At 37.1% G+C, this 20925-nt stretch overlaps 1 protein-coding gene across 1 annotated transcript in view; it reads left to right on the top strand.

Annotated features, from left to right (window-relative positions):
• The window catches only part of DNAH5 (dynein axonemal heavy chain 5), a 222492-nt gene that overhangs the window by 14910 nt on the left and 186657 nt on the right, over window positions 1-20925 (top strand). Inside the window, exons 10-15 of the mRNA XM_063087541.1 lie at window positions 1363-1485; window positions 2412-2627; window positions 5521-5628; window positions 16267-16352; window positions 16845-17166; window positions 17988-18194. Coding sequence (XP_062943611.1) covers window positions 1363-1485; window positions 2412-2627; window positions 5521-5628; window positions 16267-16352; window positions 16845-17166; window positions 17988-18194 — 1062 coding nt within the window. The remainder of the gene's footprint in view (window positions 1-1362; window positions 1486-2411; window positions 2628-5520; window positions 5629-16266; window positions 16353-16844; window positions 17167-17987; window positions 18195-20925) is intronic.

Below are 20925 nucleotides of genomic sequence, written 5' to 3'. Positions count from 1 at the left end.
AATTAAGAAAAACTTCATTTAACTGGCTATCTCCTGTTTCATATTTTATATGCCACTGTTCCAAATTTATTTGATGCCACAGTTGTTTACTTGGTATTGTTAGACCAGTAATCATGGTAATAAAAGCCACTTGCAACTTTCCAGTAATCTATAAAGCAATTATAATAATTCTGCAGAAAAACATAATGATGTTTAAACCTTTTGTCCTAACTTGTAAGTGTTTATGGTAAGCACTGTTGCTAGTCCCATTTTGAATAGTCTCTAAGAAGTAAATGACTTTTTTATTATCAGGGCAAAAATTTTCAATGTTGAATTAAAATAGAGGAATTTTTGACCCATCAAGACTTGTGTTCGGGATACTAATGCAGTAGGAGGTGTAAATCATCCTGGAAATAGAGACATCCAGACTTAAAAGCTTGATGGGAAACTATTTTTCTTCTGCTCTCATGTGAGCAGTTCAGGTGGAAAAGAGGAATGTCCACAAAATCCTTTCTCAATATCTTCACATTTTAAAACTATATGTTATAGTCAGGGGGATATTCCCTGGGTAAATGAGACAAAGTCAATTTATGTTATTAATCTAGATTTCATGCATATTATTTGCAAAACCATTTAGAATAAAATTGTAAAACCGCCATTTATCTAGTTATTGAAAAACTTTTTTTATGGAAATTTTGAAGCAAGTACGAAGGGAGAGAGGATTGTATACTGAATCACCCAGATTCAGCAACTATCAACATATCTTATTTCTCCTACACCTCTACCTCTTGCACTGCAAATCCCAGGCATCATATCCCAAGCATACAGTAAAGTCATTTAATGTTCTTTTTACTTTATTTTTGAAAAATTAAGAAGTTTGTGAAAAGAAGGTTTGAGAGATGAATAAAATATTAGCAGTTTCATGTATTAGCTTTATTTTCTCTTCTCTCTGTGGCCTTCTCCTTTTGACATTTTCACTGCAGATCCTAGTAGCATGAAAAATCAGGGTGGGTAGCACTTTACATGTGTGTATAAACTGTGGGTTAGATGTTAGAGCAGGCTACCTAAAAAGATCAGGGAAACTCACATCACTTTTAGGTAGGGAATTGAATCCTTCCTTGGTTGGTTAAGACATTCATTCTGCATGAATTCTGGCCTGAATTGCTGATTTTCTATAGTGTTTCCAATTCTGTGATTTCACAAATGATTTTGACTTTATCAAAAGGTCAGGGCTTGATCATGGTTGTGGTGGAAAAAAGTAAGCCTGAAGCTCAAGTTCACAGATTGCAAACTCTGAGAGGTACAGAGTTAAGGACCTTCTAGTCCAATTTATCACATGTAGCTGTCTTATGTACTTAACATCATTTAACTGGAAAATTCCAGGTGACGAATCAGATGATATCTGCATGTAAAGCCTACATAACCAACAATGGAACCGCTTCCATCTGGAACCAGCCACAGGATGTTGTTGTAGAAAAAATATTATCTGCAATTAAACTTAAGCAGGTAATGGTCAGCTTAGTAATACATTTAGATGTTTTGCTATTTTTATGTTATTTTTGCTGACACCATCATAAGTCATTTAGCAGTTATCATGTTATTGGTTGCTTAAAAAGAACAACCATTCTTTGTGGTTAAGAAAATGGAGTGCCAATAAACCTTCCCAGAAAATTTATTCACTTATTCTACCATCATTGGGAGTCTGTTATGTCCCAATACCACACTGTATTAGTCAGTTATCTCTTACTTAGAATATCTGAAACTGAGTAATTTATAATGGAAACAAAATTTATTTCTTATAGTCTTGGAGGCTGGGAAGTCCACGGTCCAGGGAACACATCTGGTGAGGGCTTTCACATGGAGAGAACGGCCTGAGCAGAAGAGCTCACCTGCTCACTAGCTCCGCTTTTAAAGCCATCAGAACCACACCTATTACTCCATGAATGGATCAATCCATTCACAAGAGCGCAGTCCTCACTAGCTAATCACCTCTTAAAGGCCCGGCCTTTCAAATACCATCATAGGATTCCTACTCTTCTTAATACTGTTACAATGGAGATCAAGTTTCTGGTACATGAATTTTTGGGGGACACATTTGACCCATGGAGATAGAAATGTTTCTAAGATGAGGTAGTTTCCCTTAAGCATCTTATAGATGAATGGAGAGATAGACATAGAGTGATGCTGTTATCAAAACAGTGGAATCAAGGTGGGAAACCCGTACCTTTGAGCTGTATCATGAATAACCAAGAGTTTGCTAAATTGAAAGATGGAAAAAGATGGTATTCCAGGCTGATGGATGAGTAAATGCAGAGGCACGAAGCTGTGAAAAGGCTGGCAATTCCATCCAACTTTGCTGTAGCCTTCCTTAAGAAAATAAAGTTGATACCTTTGTTATGTTCCCTTTCTTATATTTGGGTTTTCATTGTAAGGAATACCAGCACTGCTTTCATGAGACAAAACAAAAGCTTAAACAAAATCCGAATGAGAAACAATTTGAATTTAGTGAGATGTATATTTTTGGAAAATTTGAAACTTTTCACCGATGCCTTGCCAAGATAATAGACATCTTTACAACCTTGAAGACATACTCAGTCCTGCAAGATTCTAAAATTGAAGGGCTGGAAGACATGGTTACTAAATACCAGGTATTGTACTTTAAAATGATATTTGCTACCATTATTCGTAACTAAGCTTTAATATTTTATGCAAATAACTGTACTTAGGAAGATTCAGATCACCAGTCTATAATGTAAGTTATAATCTCATGGTCTTTTAACAATAAGGAAATTAGATTTATTTGAGAATTGTGGAATGATGCTAACGTGTTCTTTACAGGTGTGTGGTTATAAGAACAATTTCCCAATTGTCTAAAATTAATCACCATTAGAAAAAAGTATTTTCATTAGTAGCACAAGAAAAATGCTTCAATATAACATTAATTAATTAATTCATGTAAGAAATATTCAATGAAGGATATACTGTGTATCGGGCACTACCTGACACCAAGTTCTGAGTGGCATTGGATTATTCTGCATTTAAGCGTATTATTTGAACAGATGTTAAAAAACATAAAGGACCAGATTTAATTTTAGCTCTAACATCCCTAGTTATTTTGATTTTTAACTGCTTTCTTTTACGATGGTATCTGTGTGACTAATCTTAGTTTTGAGAGCTTGTTTGGAGGTTTTGGCGCAGCTATTCGCATACCATTAACTGAAGAATGGTCCTTTCCTTTATTGGGGAAAGCCATCCTCTTTCACCGAGTGCGCAGCTTCGGGAGGGTAGTACATGGAGACTTAGGGGAGGAAAGGGACCCCTGTCTAGCTAGCTAGATCAGCCGAATCAACCGTGGTGATCGATGGGGTGACATGTTGCAGCCAGATCGCTCTCCCTCCTAATCTTTGTTTTAGAAGTGGGCACAGTCTAAAGATTGAAATAAAGAAAAACAGTTTACAAACAAAATGGGTTTAAAAATTTTAATGTGGATGTAGTCAATGTTTTCTTGTTTGAAGACAGTGACACTAAAACAAATAATTTCTTTTTGTACTTGAATTTGAAAAGAATCATATAATTTACTGCCACATGTAAATTTTTGTACTCTAATAATTTATGCCAGTATAAGAAATCTTTTTTGTTTCCTGAGTACACCAGGTTTTGGGAGAGAAAAAAAAAAGAAAATACCTTTGTATAGCGGGAAACATTTGAAATGTGCTGTGTGCAATCTGAAAGGTTAATAATCTACACTTTGAAAGTAACAGTTTTTCAAGACAAAGAGAATACACCCATTTATTTTTCAGTTTAGAATCTAATGGTTTCATATTAGAGTGTACGGAGCATACTTCAAAGTTTATTTTTGAATAAGTTACACTGAACATCTAAATGTGGGTAAGAAGTCTGTTCTAACCTGATAAAAATACTGCGAAATTGATTTGAAAATTCAAAATGAAATACTGGGTAAAATGAAGGTAGTGAGGTAAAATGTAGATGGTGCAGGAAAGTGTAAAGTGAGCATTTCCTGGATCAGCAGAAATGTCAGCAGCTCACAATGGCGTCCCCGGGAATGAATCTCCTGCTCTTTGCTTGCCAGTCAAGGCTCTGTCCACCCCTCCAGCCTCCTTTCCTGTTCCTCAGGTCCTACCTCTGTATCATCAACTGGTTGCTTCCTCTTTGGCTTCCAGATCTTTATGTAAACGACTCTCTCAGTGAAGTCTTTCTCAAACTCTGTTCCACCTCAATCACCCTGTCCACATCGCTCATTTCAACACTGCCTGAAACTCTCACCTTCATGATCTGTTACTTACATGTATTACATAAGTGTGTGAATTACTTGATGCAGGGACATTTGTTTGTTCTCTTCATTCCTGTATTTCAGAGTTAACTGGCACATAAAAGTGTGCAATAGGTATCTGTCAAGTAAACGATTAAGTAGATTGAGATTGATTAGTGATTTAAAGGTCGCGATCAACCATTTCATTTATCTTAATACTCCTAAGTGATCATTAAATCTAATAGAGCAGGATTTCCTCAGATCCCCAAATCTTTTAAATTACTATGTTAAAAAGTAGTAATGTAGCTTTTCCATACCTTTTAAAGACCTTGTGTATGTGTATGCATATATACACATAAACTCTAAATAGAACAAATTTTGTACTTATACAACATGAAAGAGTAGGGTCTTTTAACTTGTGAACTTGACCCAAGAAGTTATGCAGTTTATACCCTATATTTGAACTGATGTTTGAATGGAAATGACTTTGAAGAGGAGATTATGGAAGGAGACCCAATATTCTTCATAAAAATTATATGCCTCTGTCAACATTGTGGACACCTCAGTTTGAGAATGGCTTAGTACCTGGTTAAGAATGAGCACAGAGCATTATAGCTCATTATTCAGAGCAAACACAACTTCTGATAATAGTATTTTCAAGGAGGTGAACTGCCTAATTTGTACTTTGGAAGTCACAGACTGCAGCTTTGCAAAGCAGTAGGAAGCAATTAATTCTAGAGAGTTTTTAAGTGGTAGTTTGTGGCTTGACATTTTATTGAAGACATCTGAGGCCTGGAAAATAGTATTTCATCTGTAGGTATTACAACATAATTATTTTCTTTCTATATTGTTTATGTTCTCTGAAAGCCTTATGTATTTTCTGAGAAGATTTAAACTTTTCAACAAAAAATATTTTAGTACATTCTACTCCGGGCTTCTTTTTTATTTTTTCAGATGTGATTAACAAGAAATTTTTTAGACAACATCTCTTATAAATTTCAGCTGTGGTTTTTATTTTATATTTTTCTTCAGAAATACATAAAACCTCATAAAAATGCTTTCCGAGTGAGTGATTTCTTTGAATGTAGTATGGCAACATTATACTGCCTGTAAAATAATGAGCACTAAGCAATGTGAGTAATTAAAGAAATGAACTCCCTTTAAACTGATTTTTTGGGAATGATTGTACAGGTTCTACATGGTAGGGTCACATTTTGTTAAGTAATGCAAGGATATTAAAATATTGTCTTATTTCTTTCATAATATTTCAGGGCATTGTTGCAGCCATAAAGAAAAAGGAATATAACTTCTTAGACCAGCGGAAAATGGATTTTGACCAGGATTATGAAGAGTTTTGCAAGCAGACTAATGACCTTCATGTAGGTTGTATAATAAAATCCCATCGACAATTGCCTGTTTATTTTTTCCTCTCTGTATAATGCTGTTTATCATTATGCATTCTGAAGGGAGAAGTGTCTTCATCATGGAGGTGATGGTTAGCAACCTCAGCCTGCATATTTTGTGATTTCAGATTAATAATTGAAGGCTCTTTTTCATAGATTAAAAGGTCATAAATATAGCTTTGGATAATGATCTGTAATCACAGACTTCTGCATGTCTTCTGTCTTAGTTCTTAGAAAATTAACTTTCATCTGCTGTTGAAACATTATGGCATTATTAGATTGTGGACATTTATTTCCACTTGTTTGTCACTCTATAGCAATGATTATGACCAGAGGTAGCTTAAGCAAGTAGTCAGCGATGTCTGGCAGATCCCAAAGGCAGGAGTTCAGCTGGCCTTAAAAATGCAGCCCCTTTCTTCTCCACCCCTTGCAATCCCCTCCCCTAGTTCACGCCAGACCAGCCATTCCCCGTGAGCAGCAAATGGCGATCATCAGTTTCTGGGGACATATCTCAGGACCAACCCCAGCTCCAGATTCCTGGGGAAGGGGTGGCTTGGCCAGTTCTAGTTGGGTGCCAAGCCCTGGACGTATCAACAGTGGGATCGTGTAGTAAACACAGGGGGGATGAGACCCACAGGGGTGGTTGGGAAGGTTTATCAGCAAAGGGAAGTCAGGGAGAGTAGGGTGCGAAGACAACCCATAGGTGTCTACCATAATTAGTCGGTAGTATTTTTAAATCCCAATGAGCTGCAGATGTGCATCTTTCTGATTATAAGAGGAAAATGGCCATTCTATTCCTTCTTTCCGAGAATTATTGATTTGAACTAAATTTGTATACTTCAAGGTAAAGAGTTCTGAGGCATCTTTGGAGGAGTGAGTCAGCGGTAGAAGAACTCATAATAAAGCTAGCTAACTCTATGTGCCAGGCACTGTTCTAAGCACTTTCTATGTATTAATTCATTTAATAATCACAATAATCCTGTAAAGCAGATACTTTATTCCTCTCATTTTGCAGAGGAGGAAACTGTGCCCTAGTAAGGTTAAGTGACTTCCCAAAGTCACAGAGATAATAAGTGGTAGAGTTGGGGTGAGCCAGGCAGTCTGGCTTTAGAATTTAAGTTTCTAACCATTAAGGTATATGACACATTTCATTTGATTAGAAGATAGAGTGCCTCTAATGTCAGCAATGATCTTTTTTGGGTGCTGATTTAGACATAAAGACAGTAGATCTTGATCTCTTTTTGTTGGAAATTGATGGACAATGGCAGATACCGATTCTACGCTCTATGGTTAGTATCCATTTGTCAGGTCTTTCTTTATGTTTCCACAATGATTTCTGATTACAATATACTTCATTAGCTCACATGTGGAATACAGGTAGAGGGTGAACACCTGGGGGACAGGGATCATGATTATTCCTCTTTGTTAATAAGAAGATGCTGATTTATTGCAATGACACAAGCATTTAATGTACAAGTATGTATTAGTCTTCTGTGCTGTCAGTTATGAATACAGAAATAAATCAAGTAGATTTGCTCCCAGAAAGAAGGCAGACTGTGATATGACTGAAATGTAAGTTCATGTATGTTAGAACACAGTGATGAATATAGCACTAAAAAAAGGGCAAATAGGGACTACAAATCACTAGTTATAAAAGAATAATACTCTGATATCATGCCAGAAAGTGAGGATTCAAAGATTAAAAGACATAATCCAAATCCTACAGAAACTTATAGAGAAGATAGGCCTGCAAAACATGACACAGAAACTGATCATTGCTACAACCTGTATGATGGTGTATTAGTCCATTTCTTTTGCTTATAACAAAATACCTGGAACTGGGTACTTTGTAAGAACATGGAATTTATTGCTTACAGATTTGGAGGCTGGGAAGTCCAAAATCCAGGGAACACATCTGGTGAGGGTCTTCTTTGGTGGTGGCTTTATGGCATTGCAGGGGTCTCCTATGGCAGAAAATGGCAGAGCAGAGAGAGCAGAGAGATAGTTCCTTAAGCTTTCTTCTTTTAAAGCCCTCAGAACCACGCCCCTGACCACCGTTTTTAATCCATTCACTACTGCACAGTCCTACAATCCAATCACCTCTTCAAAGCCCCACCTTTCAATTACCATTGTAGGATTTCTCGCCCTCCACAGTTGCAGTGGGGATTAAGCTTCTAATATGTGAACTCTGGGGACACAATCCAATCGATGCACAGCAGGTAGGATGTGAATCTAGGAAACAATGATCCCATACTTCCTCTTGGCTAGGTTAGGAAAGGCTTTAGAGAGAAGGTGATGCTTGATCTGGAATATTTGTGTTCTCCAAATAAATGGAGTGGAAATGAACAGGGTAGGTGGGCCTTTTCAAACCTGTGCCCATTTCTTATAGCACTAAGAATAAAATTTTATAAATGTTCTAAAGCCTGGATTTTAAGCATCAATCATAGATATTCACTCCCATTCTTCTTAACCTTTTTCTTTTAATCCAGCACGATTATTCATCGTGTCTTCCATCTCAAAAATGGTCTATTTCTGTGTTTGGTTTCCTGACAAGTTTTCCTTTGACTTCTTTATTCCTTTCCCTATTCTCTTTCTCTTACCTAATCATTCTACATTCTCTCCTTCAAATATTCACCCAATCTCAGGAATTCAGCCCTTGTCTCTGTAAAACCAGGGCAAAAATATTTTCCCAAGACTCTGGATGGAGGGAGTGGGGGTAGAGAGTCTTGGAGACAGGCATGAGAGGCTCACTCACTATGGTTTCTTAAGTGAAAGACTTGGGGGTCTGGTCTCCACAAGTGATTTGGATCAGGCTGTGTCCAGGGCTCCACTGTCAAGCGGATCAGAGCCTGGAATCCTGTCTAGATTTAGAGTTCATGCTAGTACTAACAGGTCAAAGAGGGACAATGTGTTGGAACCAAGTAGGCCATTGGAAGTCTAGAAACATACTGATTCCGGAAAGTAAAGCAAGGCTTTAGTAAAGGACAGACCATTTAGGTGGCAAGCTGAGTTCAAAACTGGTGAGATCTGAGACCTTAGAAGTTATAGGAACACTAGCATGAAGATTCCATAGCCAAATCCCAAAAGACTGTAAGAATGGACCTAAGGTTCAGAGACAAACGTGTCGTATAGCATAATGGTTAAAAACTTAAATTCTAAAGCCAGACTGCCTGGGTTTAACCCCAGCTCTACCACTTATTATCTCTGTGACTTTGGGAAGTCACTTAACCTTACTGGGGCACAGTTTCCTCCTCTACAAAATGAGAGGAATAAAAGTTCTGCTTTACAGGATTATTGTGATTAATGAATTAATACATAGAAAGTGCTTAGAACAGTGCCTGGCACATAGAATTAGCTAGATTTACTATGATTCCTTCTACCACTGACTCACTCTTCCAAAGATGCCTCAGAACTTTTTTTACCTTGAAGTATACAAATTTAGTTCAAATCAATAATTCTGGGAATGAAGGAATAGAATGGTCTTAAACGTTCATGAAGAACTCAGCCTAGGCTTTTGTGAAGCCAGAGCCTAGGAAAACAAGGAAAACCAGGTACAGATGAGAGGGCTCAGCAGGGATTTGCTGGTGCCTGGAGGAAAGGGAGGGAGCGGAAAGATTATAAATGCTCTAGTTCCGCATAGTTTATACATAGAGATTTTTCATGTAGTAAAATCATTTAGACGTTTATTTAGGTAGGCTAACTACACTATTCTTTACTGCAGGAACATTTTTTTGATCTGAGGATGTGATCTTTGTGGAAGAAATAATATCATTTCCAAAAACATGAATACTTTCAGTAGAAGTAGTGGCAAGTATTGAGGACAAGGACATGTTGTAACAGGCGTACAGATCCTTCAGCTGTGGGGCTTTGCTGAATGGGGCGGGGAGCATTGCGGCTTGAGCCCAGATACCTCTGTCACCTCAAGTGGCAGTATTTCCAGTGGTGACCTGAATGCTGCCAACTGATTATCTTGCCAAACTACTTCTGACCTAACATTGTCAAAAACCAAGCCCATTTAGGTACTAGTTCTTACTGCATAGTAAACTGGTTTCGCCATTTCAATACTGCATCAATAAATGGTTTAAATTTGCAGAGGCTCAAAACTTCTGTTTGGTAAGTTCAGAAAAAAGGATTGATTGGGACCTTACCTTGAAGAATAAAATGGAAAATAAATAGTAAAATAATAAAATAATTTTTCTGCATTTTATTTAACCAACTTTTAGATTTTAATTACAACACTGCACTAAATCTTGTGCTTAGTTTTTTGGTACAATTTTTTTTGAGGAAGGCCAGAATTGCATCATAGTGTAACATATGTGAGGTTCTCAGGACAACCCATAAAGGTCACTTTGGAAAATGTGTTTGAGCACTTTATGAAAGAGTTGTCTTAGAACTTTGATATTTAAGTCATTCCTTTTGTGAACATGTTTTATCTTTATTGCTTTTTTTCTAAATTTTAATTTCTGATTAATCTCACTCTGTCACATTCTCATTTGCCAGATTCTCTTATTGTGAATTTGCCTTTTTATGCCCCTTGTCAATCTTGCCAAAGGTTTGTCTGTGTTACTGTTTTCTCCAAAAAAGCAGCTTTTAAATTGTTAATCTTCCCTGTTGTTTCTTTGTTTTCAGTTTTATTACATTTTGCTTAAAATCTTTTTTTTCTTCCTTCTTTGGGTATATTTTGTTATTTTCACCTTACTTAAATTGACTGCTTAGCTCATTCATTTCAATTTCTCTTTTCTTTTCTTTTTAAAATAGATGCAGGAAAGGCTGTACCTTTTCTACTAAGGACCACTGTTGCTATTTCTTTTAATATGCAGTACACATGTTGTTCAATTTAAAAAATCACGTATTTTTCATTATGATTTGTTATTTTACTCATGGATCATAAAAGGGTATTTTTAATTTTCCTGTTGTACTCCATTGGCTCTCATTTTATTGTTGATAAATTTTTATTTTATTTGGATTCGAGAATGGGGATTATATTATATCAGTGTTTTGGCGTCACTAAGATGTCCTCTGTTACCTAGCTCATAGTTAAGTTTTGCAAATGTTCCATGTATGCTTGAAAAGAGTAGTGTTTCCTGTTGGGATTGGGTTCTTTTTATGTCACTGTATCAAGGTTCTAATTGGGTTACTCAAATATCTTATGTCCTTATTAAAATTTTTTTGTATAAAATAATTATATTTTTGCAAAAAAGTTACAGATACATATAGCAAAAAAAGAGAGTAAGCGTAAAAGTTTATATTTTGTTACATCTTCTTTGACTACGGGATTAAATGATTTTTATTTCCTATTTTTACAAAATTGTTTCTTTTCTTTTTTTTTAAACATAAAGTTCCATGGTAGTTTCTTTTTTTAATTAAAAAAAATTTTTTTAATTTTTCAATTTGTCAATATACAATGTAGATGATTTTCGTATCCCTTTATCAATTCCTTCTTTTCTTCCCTCCCCCCTCCCGCTATCAACATCGTAGCTGTTCATTTATCTTAACAAGTTCCAGGAATTATTGTGATTGTTGTGTCTTCCCCCCATTTATTTGTTTGTATATTTGTTTATTTATTTTCATTAGCTCCCACATATAAGTGAATTATATTAAGTGAAATAAGCCAGGCACAGAAAGAGATATTAAATATTTTTTAAAAAGACAATTATTTTTATTTTTAAAAAAATATTTATTTATTTATTTATTACGAATATTCATGAGATACAAAGCTAATTGTCCCCCCACCTGCCCATGATGTGGGGGCCAGATTCACACTGGGGACATACCCATTATCAGAAATTGCTTTTGTACCCTTTGTCCCCTCCCAATTATCCCCCAACTTCCCTCCCCTTCCCTCTCCCCTCAACTCTGATTTGTAGCCCTAGGAATGTTCCCTCCTTCTGCTGGATCACGGCACTACTGTGGTCTTTCTTTCCTTCCTTCTTTCTCTCTTAGCTCCCACATATGAGTGACCAGATGCAGTATTTATCCCTCTGTGCTTTGCTTGTTTCACTCAACGTAAGTTTCTCCAGGTTCATCCATTTTGTTGCAAATGGGAGTATTTGGTTTTTTTTTTTTTATGGCAGAGTAGTATTCCATAGTGTATATATACCACAATTTCCTTATCCAATCATCTATTAATGGACATTTAGGTTGGTTCCATATCTTGGCTATTGTAAACAGAGCTGCGATAAACATGGGAGTGCAGGTATCTCTTCCACCTGATAATTTCCATTCCTCTTGGTATATACCCAGAAGAGGGATTGCTGGATCATATGGAAGATCTATCTGTAGTTGTTTGAGAAACCTCCAAATTGTTTTCCAAAGTGGTTGTACTAATTTACAGTCCCACCAACAGTGCAGTAGTGTTCCCTTCTCTCCACACCCTCGCCAGCATTTGTTATTCACCATCTTTTTGATCACAGCCAGTCTGACTGGAGTGAGGTGGTATCTCAATGTGGTTTTAATTTGCATTTCCCTGATGACTAGTGATGTTGAGCATTTTTTCCTGTATCTGTTGGCCATTTGTATGTCTTCCTTTGAAAAATGTCTGTTCAGCTCCTTTGCCCATTTTTTTAATTGGGTCATTTACTTTTTACTGTATAATTGCTTAAGTTCTATGTGTATTCTGGATATTAGTCCCTTGTTGGATGCATAGTTGGCAAAAATTTTCTCCCACTCTGTAGGTTGTCTTTTCACTCTCTTGATTGTTTCCTTTGCTGTGCAGAAACTTTTTAGTTTGATATAGTCCCATTTGTTTATTTTTTCTTTTGCGGCTTGTGCTTTTGGGCTCATGTTCATAAAGCCTGTGCCCTGTCCTAACTGCTGAAGTGTTTCACCTATATTTTCCCTTAGTAATTTTATAGTTTTGGGTCTTATACCTAGGTCTTTAATCCATTTTGAGTTGATTTTAGTAAAAAGACAATTTTTAAAAGCAGTTTTAGGTTTACAGCAAAATGGAAAGAAAGGTTCAAAGACTTACCATATACCCCGTGTTCCTGGCCCCACCCCCACAATGTATAGCCTCCCCAATTATCAACATCCCTCAGCAGAGTGGTACATTTGTTACAATTGGTGAACCTATATTGACACGTCATTATTACCCGAAGTTCGTAGTTTGCATTAGGGTTCAATCTTGGTGTTGTACATTCTATGGGTTTGGACAAATGTATGATAACATGTATTTATCATTATAGCATCATGCAAAATATGGTATCTTCACTGCCCTAAAAGTCCTCCCTTCCTTGGCAACCACTATCTTTTTAGTGTCCTAACCCCTGTCAACCACTGATTTTTTTACTGTCTCCATAGTTTTGCCTTTTCTAGAATGTTATATAGTTGTATGCATACAACATGTAGCCTTTTCAGATTGGCTTATTTCATTTATTAATATGCATTTATGTTTCCTCCATGTCTTTTCATGGCTTGATAGCTCATATCTTTTTAGTGCTGAATAATATTTCACTCTTCAGTTATGATGTGCCACAGTTTATTTATTTCCAAGTTTTGGCAACTGTGAATAAGACTACTATAAACATCTGTGCAGATTTTTGTGTGAACATAACATAAGTTTTTAACTCCTTTGGGTAGATATCAAGGAGCATGATTGTTGGATTGTATAGTAAGAGTATTTTTAGTTTTGTAAGAAACCACCACACTGTCTTCCAGCATGGCTGTACCATTTTGCATTCCCACCAGCAGCGAATGAGAGTAGAGTTCCTGTTGCTTCAAATCCTTGCCAGCATTTGGTGTTTTCAGTATTCTGGGTTTTGGCCATTCTAATAGGTGTAGTGCTGTATTAAACATTTTTGATATTCTTAATCTGTTGGTTTCTAAGAATCTACAACTAAATTAGCTTGCTTTATATATTTGGGTTTGATTAGTTGGCTGCTTACAGGCCCCAAACTGTTATATCTGCCAGGGACATTCCCATTTAACACCGAAGTGACCATATTTACCTCCAGGGGTGATATAGCATATGGTTGGAATATATATAAATATATGTGCATATATATTATAGCTGAGACTCTCCTCTAATTGGTTTAAACCACTTAGAATGACTGATTCCTAGTATAGTTAGAATTATTTCTAAAATCTATTTTAAGATTTTATTTAGTGAGCTTTTTTTTCTTTGACTCCTTTTGTTTTTCCTTTTTATATTTTGTTCATTAAATTTTTATTATTTCCTTTCTTCCTCTCCTACTGGTTTGGGATGCTCTATTCATATTCCTAGTGGTTTGAGCATATATCCCTGACTTAAAGTTTAAAATTAATTGATATTTCTATCCACCTCTTATTTCAGCACTATCGTTGCTTTGCATTTAAATTTTACCTTGCTTTTGCTTTTAAACTTTCCGAACTTCTTGTTATTTAGATTTACCAACATGCTTACCAGCATGTTTACAGATTTCTTTCTTACTATTATATCTTTCAGTCCTCTCCCTCTTTTTTGAGTTCATTATCATTTTTAAAGAAGTATGTTCTTTAGTGGTTATTTCAACAAGTCTGTTAATGGTACGCTCTTTAGTCTTTGCCCCCAAATGCCTAAAAATTTCTCGATTTTGAATGTTGGTCTGATTTTACATGTAATTTTAGTTTGGAAGTTATTTACTTTCAGCACTTAGAAGATCTTTTTCTTATTGAATTTTGGCATCTATTGTTCTCGGTGAGGTATTTGTTATCAGATAGTTATTTCTTTATAGATCATTGTCTTTTCACCCTCTCCGATTGTTTTTAACGTCATTTTTCTTTTTATCTTTAGCATCTGTGTGTGAGTTTTAGGTGTGATTTTTTTTTCATTTTTCTTCTTCACAATTTGGTGTGCTTCCTCTATTTGAAGATTTAAGTCTTTTTTTTCTTTAATTGTAGAAAATTTTTTTCCATTATCATTTGAAATACTTTAGGTGCTTCTTCCAGGATTTCCAAAAGATTTCTGTTAGACCTTCTTTTTCTGTCTTCTATCTCTGTTAACCTTTTTTTTTGTATTTTCCATTTCTTTAATTCTCTGCTACATTTTGGGTGGTTTCTTTCAGAATTTTATTGCAGTTCATTAATTTTCTTTTTAGGTATATAATTTGCATCCATTGTCTTTTGAATTGTATTGATTTTCTCCTTTATATGTATGTTTTGTTTTAAAAAATCTGAGTGCTCTTATTTTATACTGTCCTTTTTTATGGTTTCTGCTTCTTTACTCTTTAATAATCTTTAACACACTTATTTTATAGTCTCTTTCAGACTGTTCTACCGTCTGTAGTACTTGAGTGTTAATTCTGTTAGGGCATTCTGCTGTTTCTCACTCAAAGATCATTTCTTCATTTGGCATTTTAAAATTTTTTCTGAGCTTATCTTCTTTAGGAGTTATTTACTTATTTTTTTCTCTGTACAGTCTTGTGAATATGGGCTTTGGAAGTGTTACTATAGAGTGGCTTTGCATTGCTTCTGCTGGGGTCCTAGTGGTTTTACCTTTCCAGACCAGCTTTTATGTTAATTTCTTGGGTTAGATCCCTTATATCTCATGTGTAGTATAAATTTGAGCTCCTTATCTAGGTGTGGAATGGTGTGGGATTTCAATTGCTTTGGGGCAGGGGGTCAGCAAACTGTGCCCAAGGGCCAAATTATGCCCTGCCTATTTGTTTATGCATTGTCTACGGCTGCTTTGGCATCACAGTGGTACACACCAGCGGTTGTGAAAGAGACCTGTTGCACAAAGCTGAAAATATCGACTATCTGGCCCTTGACAGAAGTATGAAAACCCTGTTTTATGGTGACTTTTTTATTTCCTTTCATGGTTCTGGGCAGGTGGTGTATTGGTCTTTTCTGTTGCTTATAACAGAATACCTAAAACTGGGTAGTTTATAAAGGAATGAAATTTATTTCTTACTGTTTTGAAGCCTGAGAAGTCCAAAGTCCAGGGCACACAGCAGATGAGGGCCTTCTTGGTGGTGACTCTCCACAGCAGTGCAGGGTGTCCAACAGGGAGAAGGGGCTGAACAGGAAGAGAGTTAACCTTCTCACTTGCCCTCCTTTTAAAGCCATCAGAAGCACACTCATTACTCCATGAATGGCAGTCCTCACAATCTAATCACCCCTTAAAGGCACCTCCTTTCAAATGCCCTAATTGAATTTCCCACTCTCTTAACACTGTTATAATGGGGGTCAAGTTTCCAATACATGAAGTTTCGGGGAACACATGGAAAGGTGCAAAAAGGCCTGCCGCCTACTAGGTCAACTTTCCAAGCTTGTGAGCAGTCATTTAATTCCCTTTGTATGCACTAGTCAGCACTTTAAGGGTCCCGGCTTTCTGTAGGATCTGTTGAGAGTGTGGGGATCTCATAGCTTCTCTCCCCACATTGTGGTAAAACCTCAACCACTACACTCCAGGCCCTGTGTCTGGCCAAATACCCATGGAGCCTGCCATGGTGCTAACCCATGACCACTCTGGCTTTCATATTCCTCTTTGTTTCTGGCTTCTGGGGATTTGTCCTTATTTTAAGCTCATTGAATTTTCTGTTATATTTTGTCCTGCATTATATGTGTTTGTAGAGAATGTGGAGCTCTTTTATTTTGTTGCCAAATAAATTCCCAATGCTGATCCATTGTTCATAATCAGATTTTATTCTGTTTTAGAACGAGCTGCAGAAGTTTATGGACGTGACATGTGAAAAGATTCAAAACACAAATCAAGCTCTAAGTATGTTAAAGAAGTTTGAAAGGTAAAAATTTGAAATAGTGTTTCAAGTTCTATTTTCTAAAATTGGGGTAATATGAACATAGTTTAGCTTTTATTAACATTGTTATTAGTAGCATTGTTATCATTATTTCATATTCCAATGGGAAAAAAACACCCTCAACAATCTGGATCACAAGGTCTCAGTTTTTAAGTTCTTCAGAGGATTAAGAGAATTAATCCTCTTATGGATTAAGGATTTGTTTTATTTCTGCAAATAGGGAATACTCTTAGCCTTGAAGTACTTTGTCACTGCCTATATAGTAATATTTCCTGATGCTGAAGTAATTTGAAGAACTCATCCCAGGTTAATAGTTTTGCCTACATTTAAATATTGATACTATTTTGATTGTTTTAGTATGCCACACAAATAAGTAATTCTTTTCCATTCGCATATGTTTTAAAATAAATATTAATAAATGAGATTAGTAGATATCTTTGTATTAATTCATGTCTTTTGCTTTTTGTTTTTGATCAGATTGAATATACCTAATCTTGGTATTGATGAAAAATACCGACTTATCTTTGAGAACTATGGGGCTGACATTGATATGATTTCAAAGCTGTATACAAAGCAGAAATATGATCCTCCTTTGGCTCGAAACCAGCCTCCCATTGCTGGAAAGATTTTGTGGGCTCGTCAGCTCTTCCACAGGATTCAGCAACCCATGCAGCTTTTCCAGCAGCACCCAACTCTGCTAAGGACGGCTGAAGCCAAACCGATAATTCACAGTTACAACAAGATGGCCCGGGTCCTTCTGGAGTTCGAGGTCCTCTACCACAGGGCGTGGCTTCAACAAGTGAGCCTCTAAATTTATGCTCTTCCAGAGGTCTCCACTGCTGAAGCAATCAGAACCCTTCCTTTAGCATTTGACAGTGTTATTCCTATAGAAAGTTTGGTTTGCAGGTATTTTATAAGACAGTTTGGTGAATCTAACTAATCAGCCATGAAGAAAAATAACTAAAAATCTTGAAAGAAAATTGTAATCCAGGTAACAGAAACCTATTTTTATTTAATTTACAGACTTCTCCGTGAGAAAATCCGGTTTATTTGTTCCTGTACTGAATTGGCTAGGATTTCTTTCTTTTTTAAATTCAGTAAGATCCTGAATGTGTCCATATACAGCAGTATGCCTGTTAAACAAAGCCTTAAATTTCCTTTGGCCGTAGTAGTGTTTAATCAACTTATACCCTATCAATATTTGTATTTCTTTGTAGATTCACAGGAAGTGATATCTCCATAGATAACTGAAAACTGAGTTTAGTAGGTTTAAGAAACCTTTATTAGAAAAAGTAACTGAGTAGACCTAAAGGTCCCAGGGAGCTAAATGACTTCTGAGAAGTTGCCACTATTGTAATATTCACTTATCTGTCAGATGTGAGACAGACACTTTACATTTTAAAATACTTTATTGAATTGTCTGTGCAACATCACTATCAGAACTTGAAGTCTACTTTCTGAGAGTGAATTAGACGGAAGAGTGATCCCATTGCATTCAATTTAGGAAGCTCATGTCCACGGAAGAACACTTAACGATCTTCATTCCCAGAGATGGCTGAGCGGGATATTCTGTGTATGCATTGAACTTTCTAAAAGGAAAAATGTTTATTTCTTCCACAGATTAAAGAAATCCACATAGGTCTTGAGGCTTCTTTATTAGTGAAGGCTCCAGGCACAGGAGAATTGTTTGTAAACTTTGATCCTCAGATATTCACCTTGTTTAGAGAAACAGAGTGCATGTCACAGATGGGTCTAGAAGTCTCCCCATTTGCAGCTGCCCTCTTCCAGAGAAGGGAGAGATATAAAAAGAACTTCAGTAACATGAAGGTATAGTAATCCCCCCCCCTTTCTGTCTAGCTCTAGAATGCATTAAAAAAATTTGGTGGGGTGTCACACTCGAGGAAAAGGTGGTGGCAGGATGACTGGAATGGAATGAGTCAAGGGGACAGGGCTGTGGAATGAGGCTGCAGAGTTGGCTAGGGCCAGGTGTAATGTGGGAGCCCCAACTCTGAGAGGGCACTTGCATAGTGTTTACCTGTTCCAAAGAAATCACCCAGAGGTCCAGCAGGTAGAGACACTGGTTTATTAGACTTAATGAGAGGTATTGAGGCAGCAGTCAGTCAGAAATCCATGCCGCTGTGGAATACGTGGAATACATACAACAGTTATATACTTAACAGATCAGAGTAGGGGTATAAATCATTTCCAGGCTTATGTGCAGACCTTCACCCAGCTCACATAACTCAGAGCGTGCAGGAGATCTGGTTGGGTAGATAAGTTAATCTACTGCTACTCTCCTAGTACCAGAGTGTTTGTTCATTTACTTAGGGTCCCTGCTCCCTCCAGCTTCTGTTTGTCTTAAAGAGGACCTGCCTTTCCCTGGGTAACTACCTTGGCCAGAGGTAGTCTCCCAGGAGGGAGAGGGGACTCTGGTATGTACAGGGAGGGGAGAATAGGGCTATGTCCAGCATTTACTGTACACCAGGCCATTATCGGTCTTGTAGACCAAGACTGGAATTTCAGATTTTACTTTGAGTGTACCAGGAAACCACTGGAGGACTTTGAGCCAGAGAAAAAAGCAAAGCCTATCTCCTTTATAGTAAAAATCATTCTTGCTGCTGGGTGGAAAATGGATTTTAAGGGGGACAAGAGTATCAGTGGGAAGCCAATTTAGTGGGCTGTTGCACTGTTCAAGGACGGAGATGATGGTGGCTTGAACCAGGAGAGCAGAAGAGTCAATCGGACAATTTAGATAGTTATGTCAACAGGTAGGTTATGAAAGAACTCAGGGGTAATTCCTTTGTTTTTCATGTGAGCAACTCGATGAGTTGAAGTAGGGCTACCATGTATTGCTGTGTAGGTTGCCTTCTGCACATCGTGCACAATAATGTACAGTGGCCCTGAATGTAAGTTCCGTTTATAGAGGGGGAAAAGACTGGAATTAACTAATTTTGGGGGCAGGAGGAAATCGATACTTCTTATCTTCTGCATAAGATAGTTTTTAGATAGGATATAAATATGTATCCTAACCACAGATAGGATATCTAAAAACTATCTTATGCAGAAGGTGAGAAGTATCGATTTCCTCCTGCCCCAAACCATATGGAGATGGTATCCATGCAGTTAGATGTGTAAGTCTGGAGTTCAAAGTTGGAAGCATGCTTTTGAGAGTATCAGAATATAGTTGCTATTTAATGTCATTGTCCTGGATGACAGCTCTGATGGCGAGAATACAAACAGAAGAGTAGAGGACCATTGGACCAAACACTGGGTTGCTCCAATATTAAGAGGTCTGATAGAAGAGGACTGATACACACATAAAACTAAGGGTTGATGCTTGGGGAAGAAGGAAAACAAGTGTCAAAGAAACCAAAAGTAAGAAAAAGCTTATGAAGTTGGGATTGGTCACCAGTGACAAATGCTGCTGCCCAGAGAATGAGAAAGCTGAGGTCAAAGATATGGCCATGATATTTGACAACAAGGAAACCATTGTTAAAATTTCACAGCAGTTCACATCACATGATAATACCAATTCCACACGTTTGCATTGGGTCTTACATTTTAAGCCATTTGTCAGCTCATTATTTCATTTGCTCTTTTCTACCACCACGTTAGGTAAGTAGGACAGAATACTATTATTTTATTTTATAGATGGCAAAACTTTGGCTCAGAGAAGTTAAATTACTTAGTCAAGGTCATAGCTAGTAATTGGCAGAAATAGGACCAGAACCCAGACTTGTAGTCTACTGGTATCCCACTATTTCATATCCTCACTTATAAGTGGGAGCTAAAATAGAGAAAGAAAAGAAAGAAAGAAAGAAAGAAAGAAAGAAAGAAAGAAAGAAAGAAAGAAAGAAAAGAACCACAGTACTACATTAAACTTTCACGCTATCTTAAAAAGTTAACATTGGCAAAGGACAGATATTCCTCAAATGTGGACTCAAAATATTAGTCAGCATGTTGAGCTTTCTTTTCAGACTCTTGCATGTTAGGAAAACCACATAGTCAATCTACATATTCACAAAAAATATTTTTACTAAGAAATACTAGTTATAAGATTATAAAATTACCAGTGACAACTCTCCGAGAGAGTTGTTGTTTCAGTGTAGTGGTTTACTACGAACATTTGTTATATGTCATGACTGTAGGTGAAGAATTCAAGTGGGGCTTGGCCAGGTGCTGCTTCTGCTCCGTGTGGTATTGACAGTGGTGCTCAGCTGGCCGACATTCCATCTGGAAGCTCCAAGATGGCCTCGTCTCATGTCTGGTTCTTTGGTGATGATGGCTGGAAGGTGCACTCAGCTGGGACTGTGAACTGGAGCATCTACATGGCCTTCCAGGATGGAGGCCTCAGACTAGTAGAGTTTCTTATATGGCAACCCAGGGTTCCCAGAGCAAGCGTTAAACTGAAAAAGGAGGGAGCTGTGTGGCCTTCGTGTCAGCCGCAGGTGTCTCACAATGTTGCTTCAGTTGTACTCTGTTTGGCGCCATAAGCCCACCCAGATTCAAGGGGAGGGGACATAGCCCCCACTCCATGAGGAAAGGAGGTTCAAAGGAT

This window comes from Cynocephalus volans, chromosome 2 (assembly GCF_027409185.1).
Source record: "Cynocephalus volans isolate mCynVol1 chromosome 2, mCynVol1.pri, whole genome shotgun sequence".
NCBI classification, from domain to species: domain Eukaryota; kingdom Metazoa; phylum Chordata; class Mammalia; order Dermoptera; family Cynocephalidae; genus Cynocephalus; species Cynocephalus volans.
This window is presented reverse-complemented; position numbering and strand designations above follow the sequence as displayed.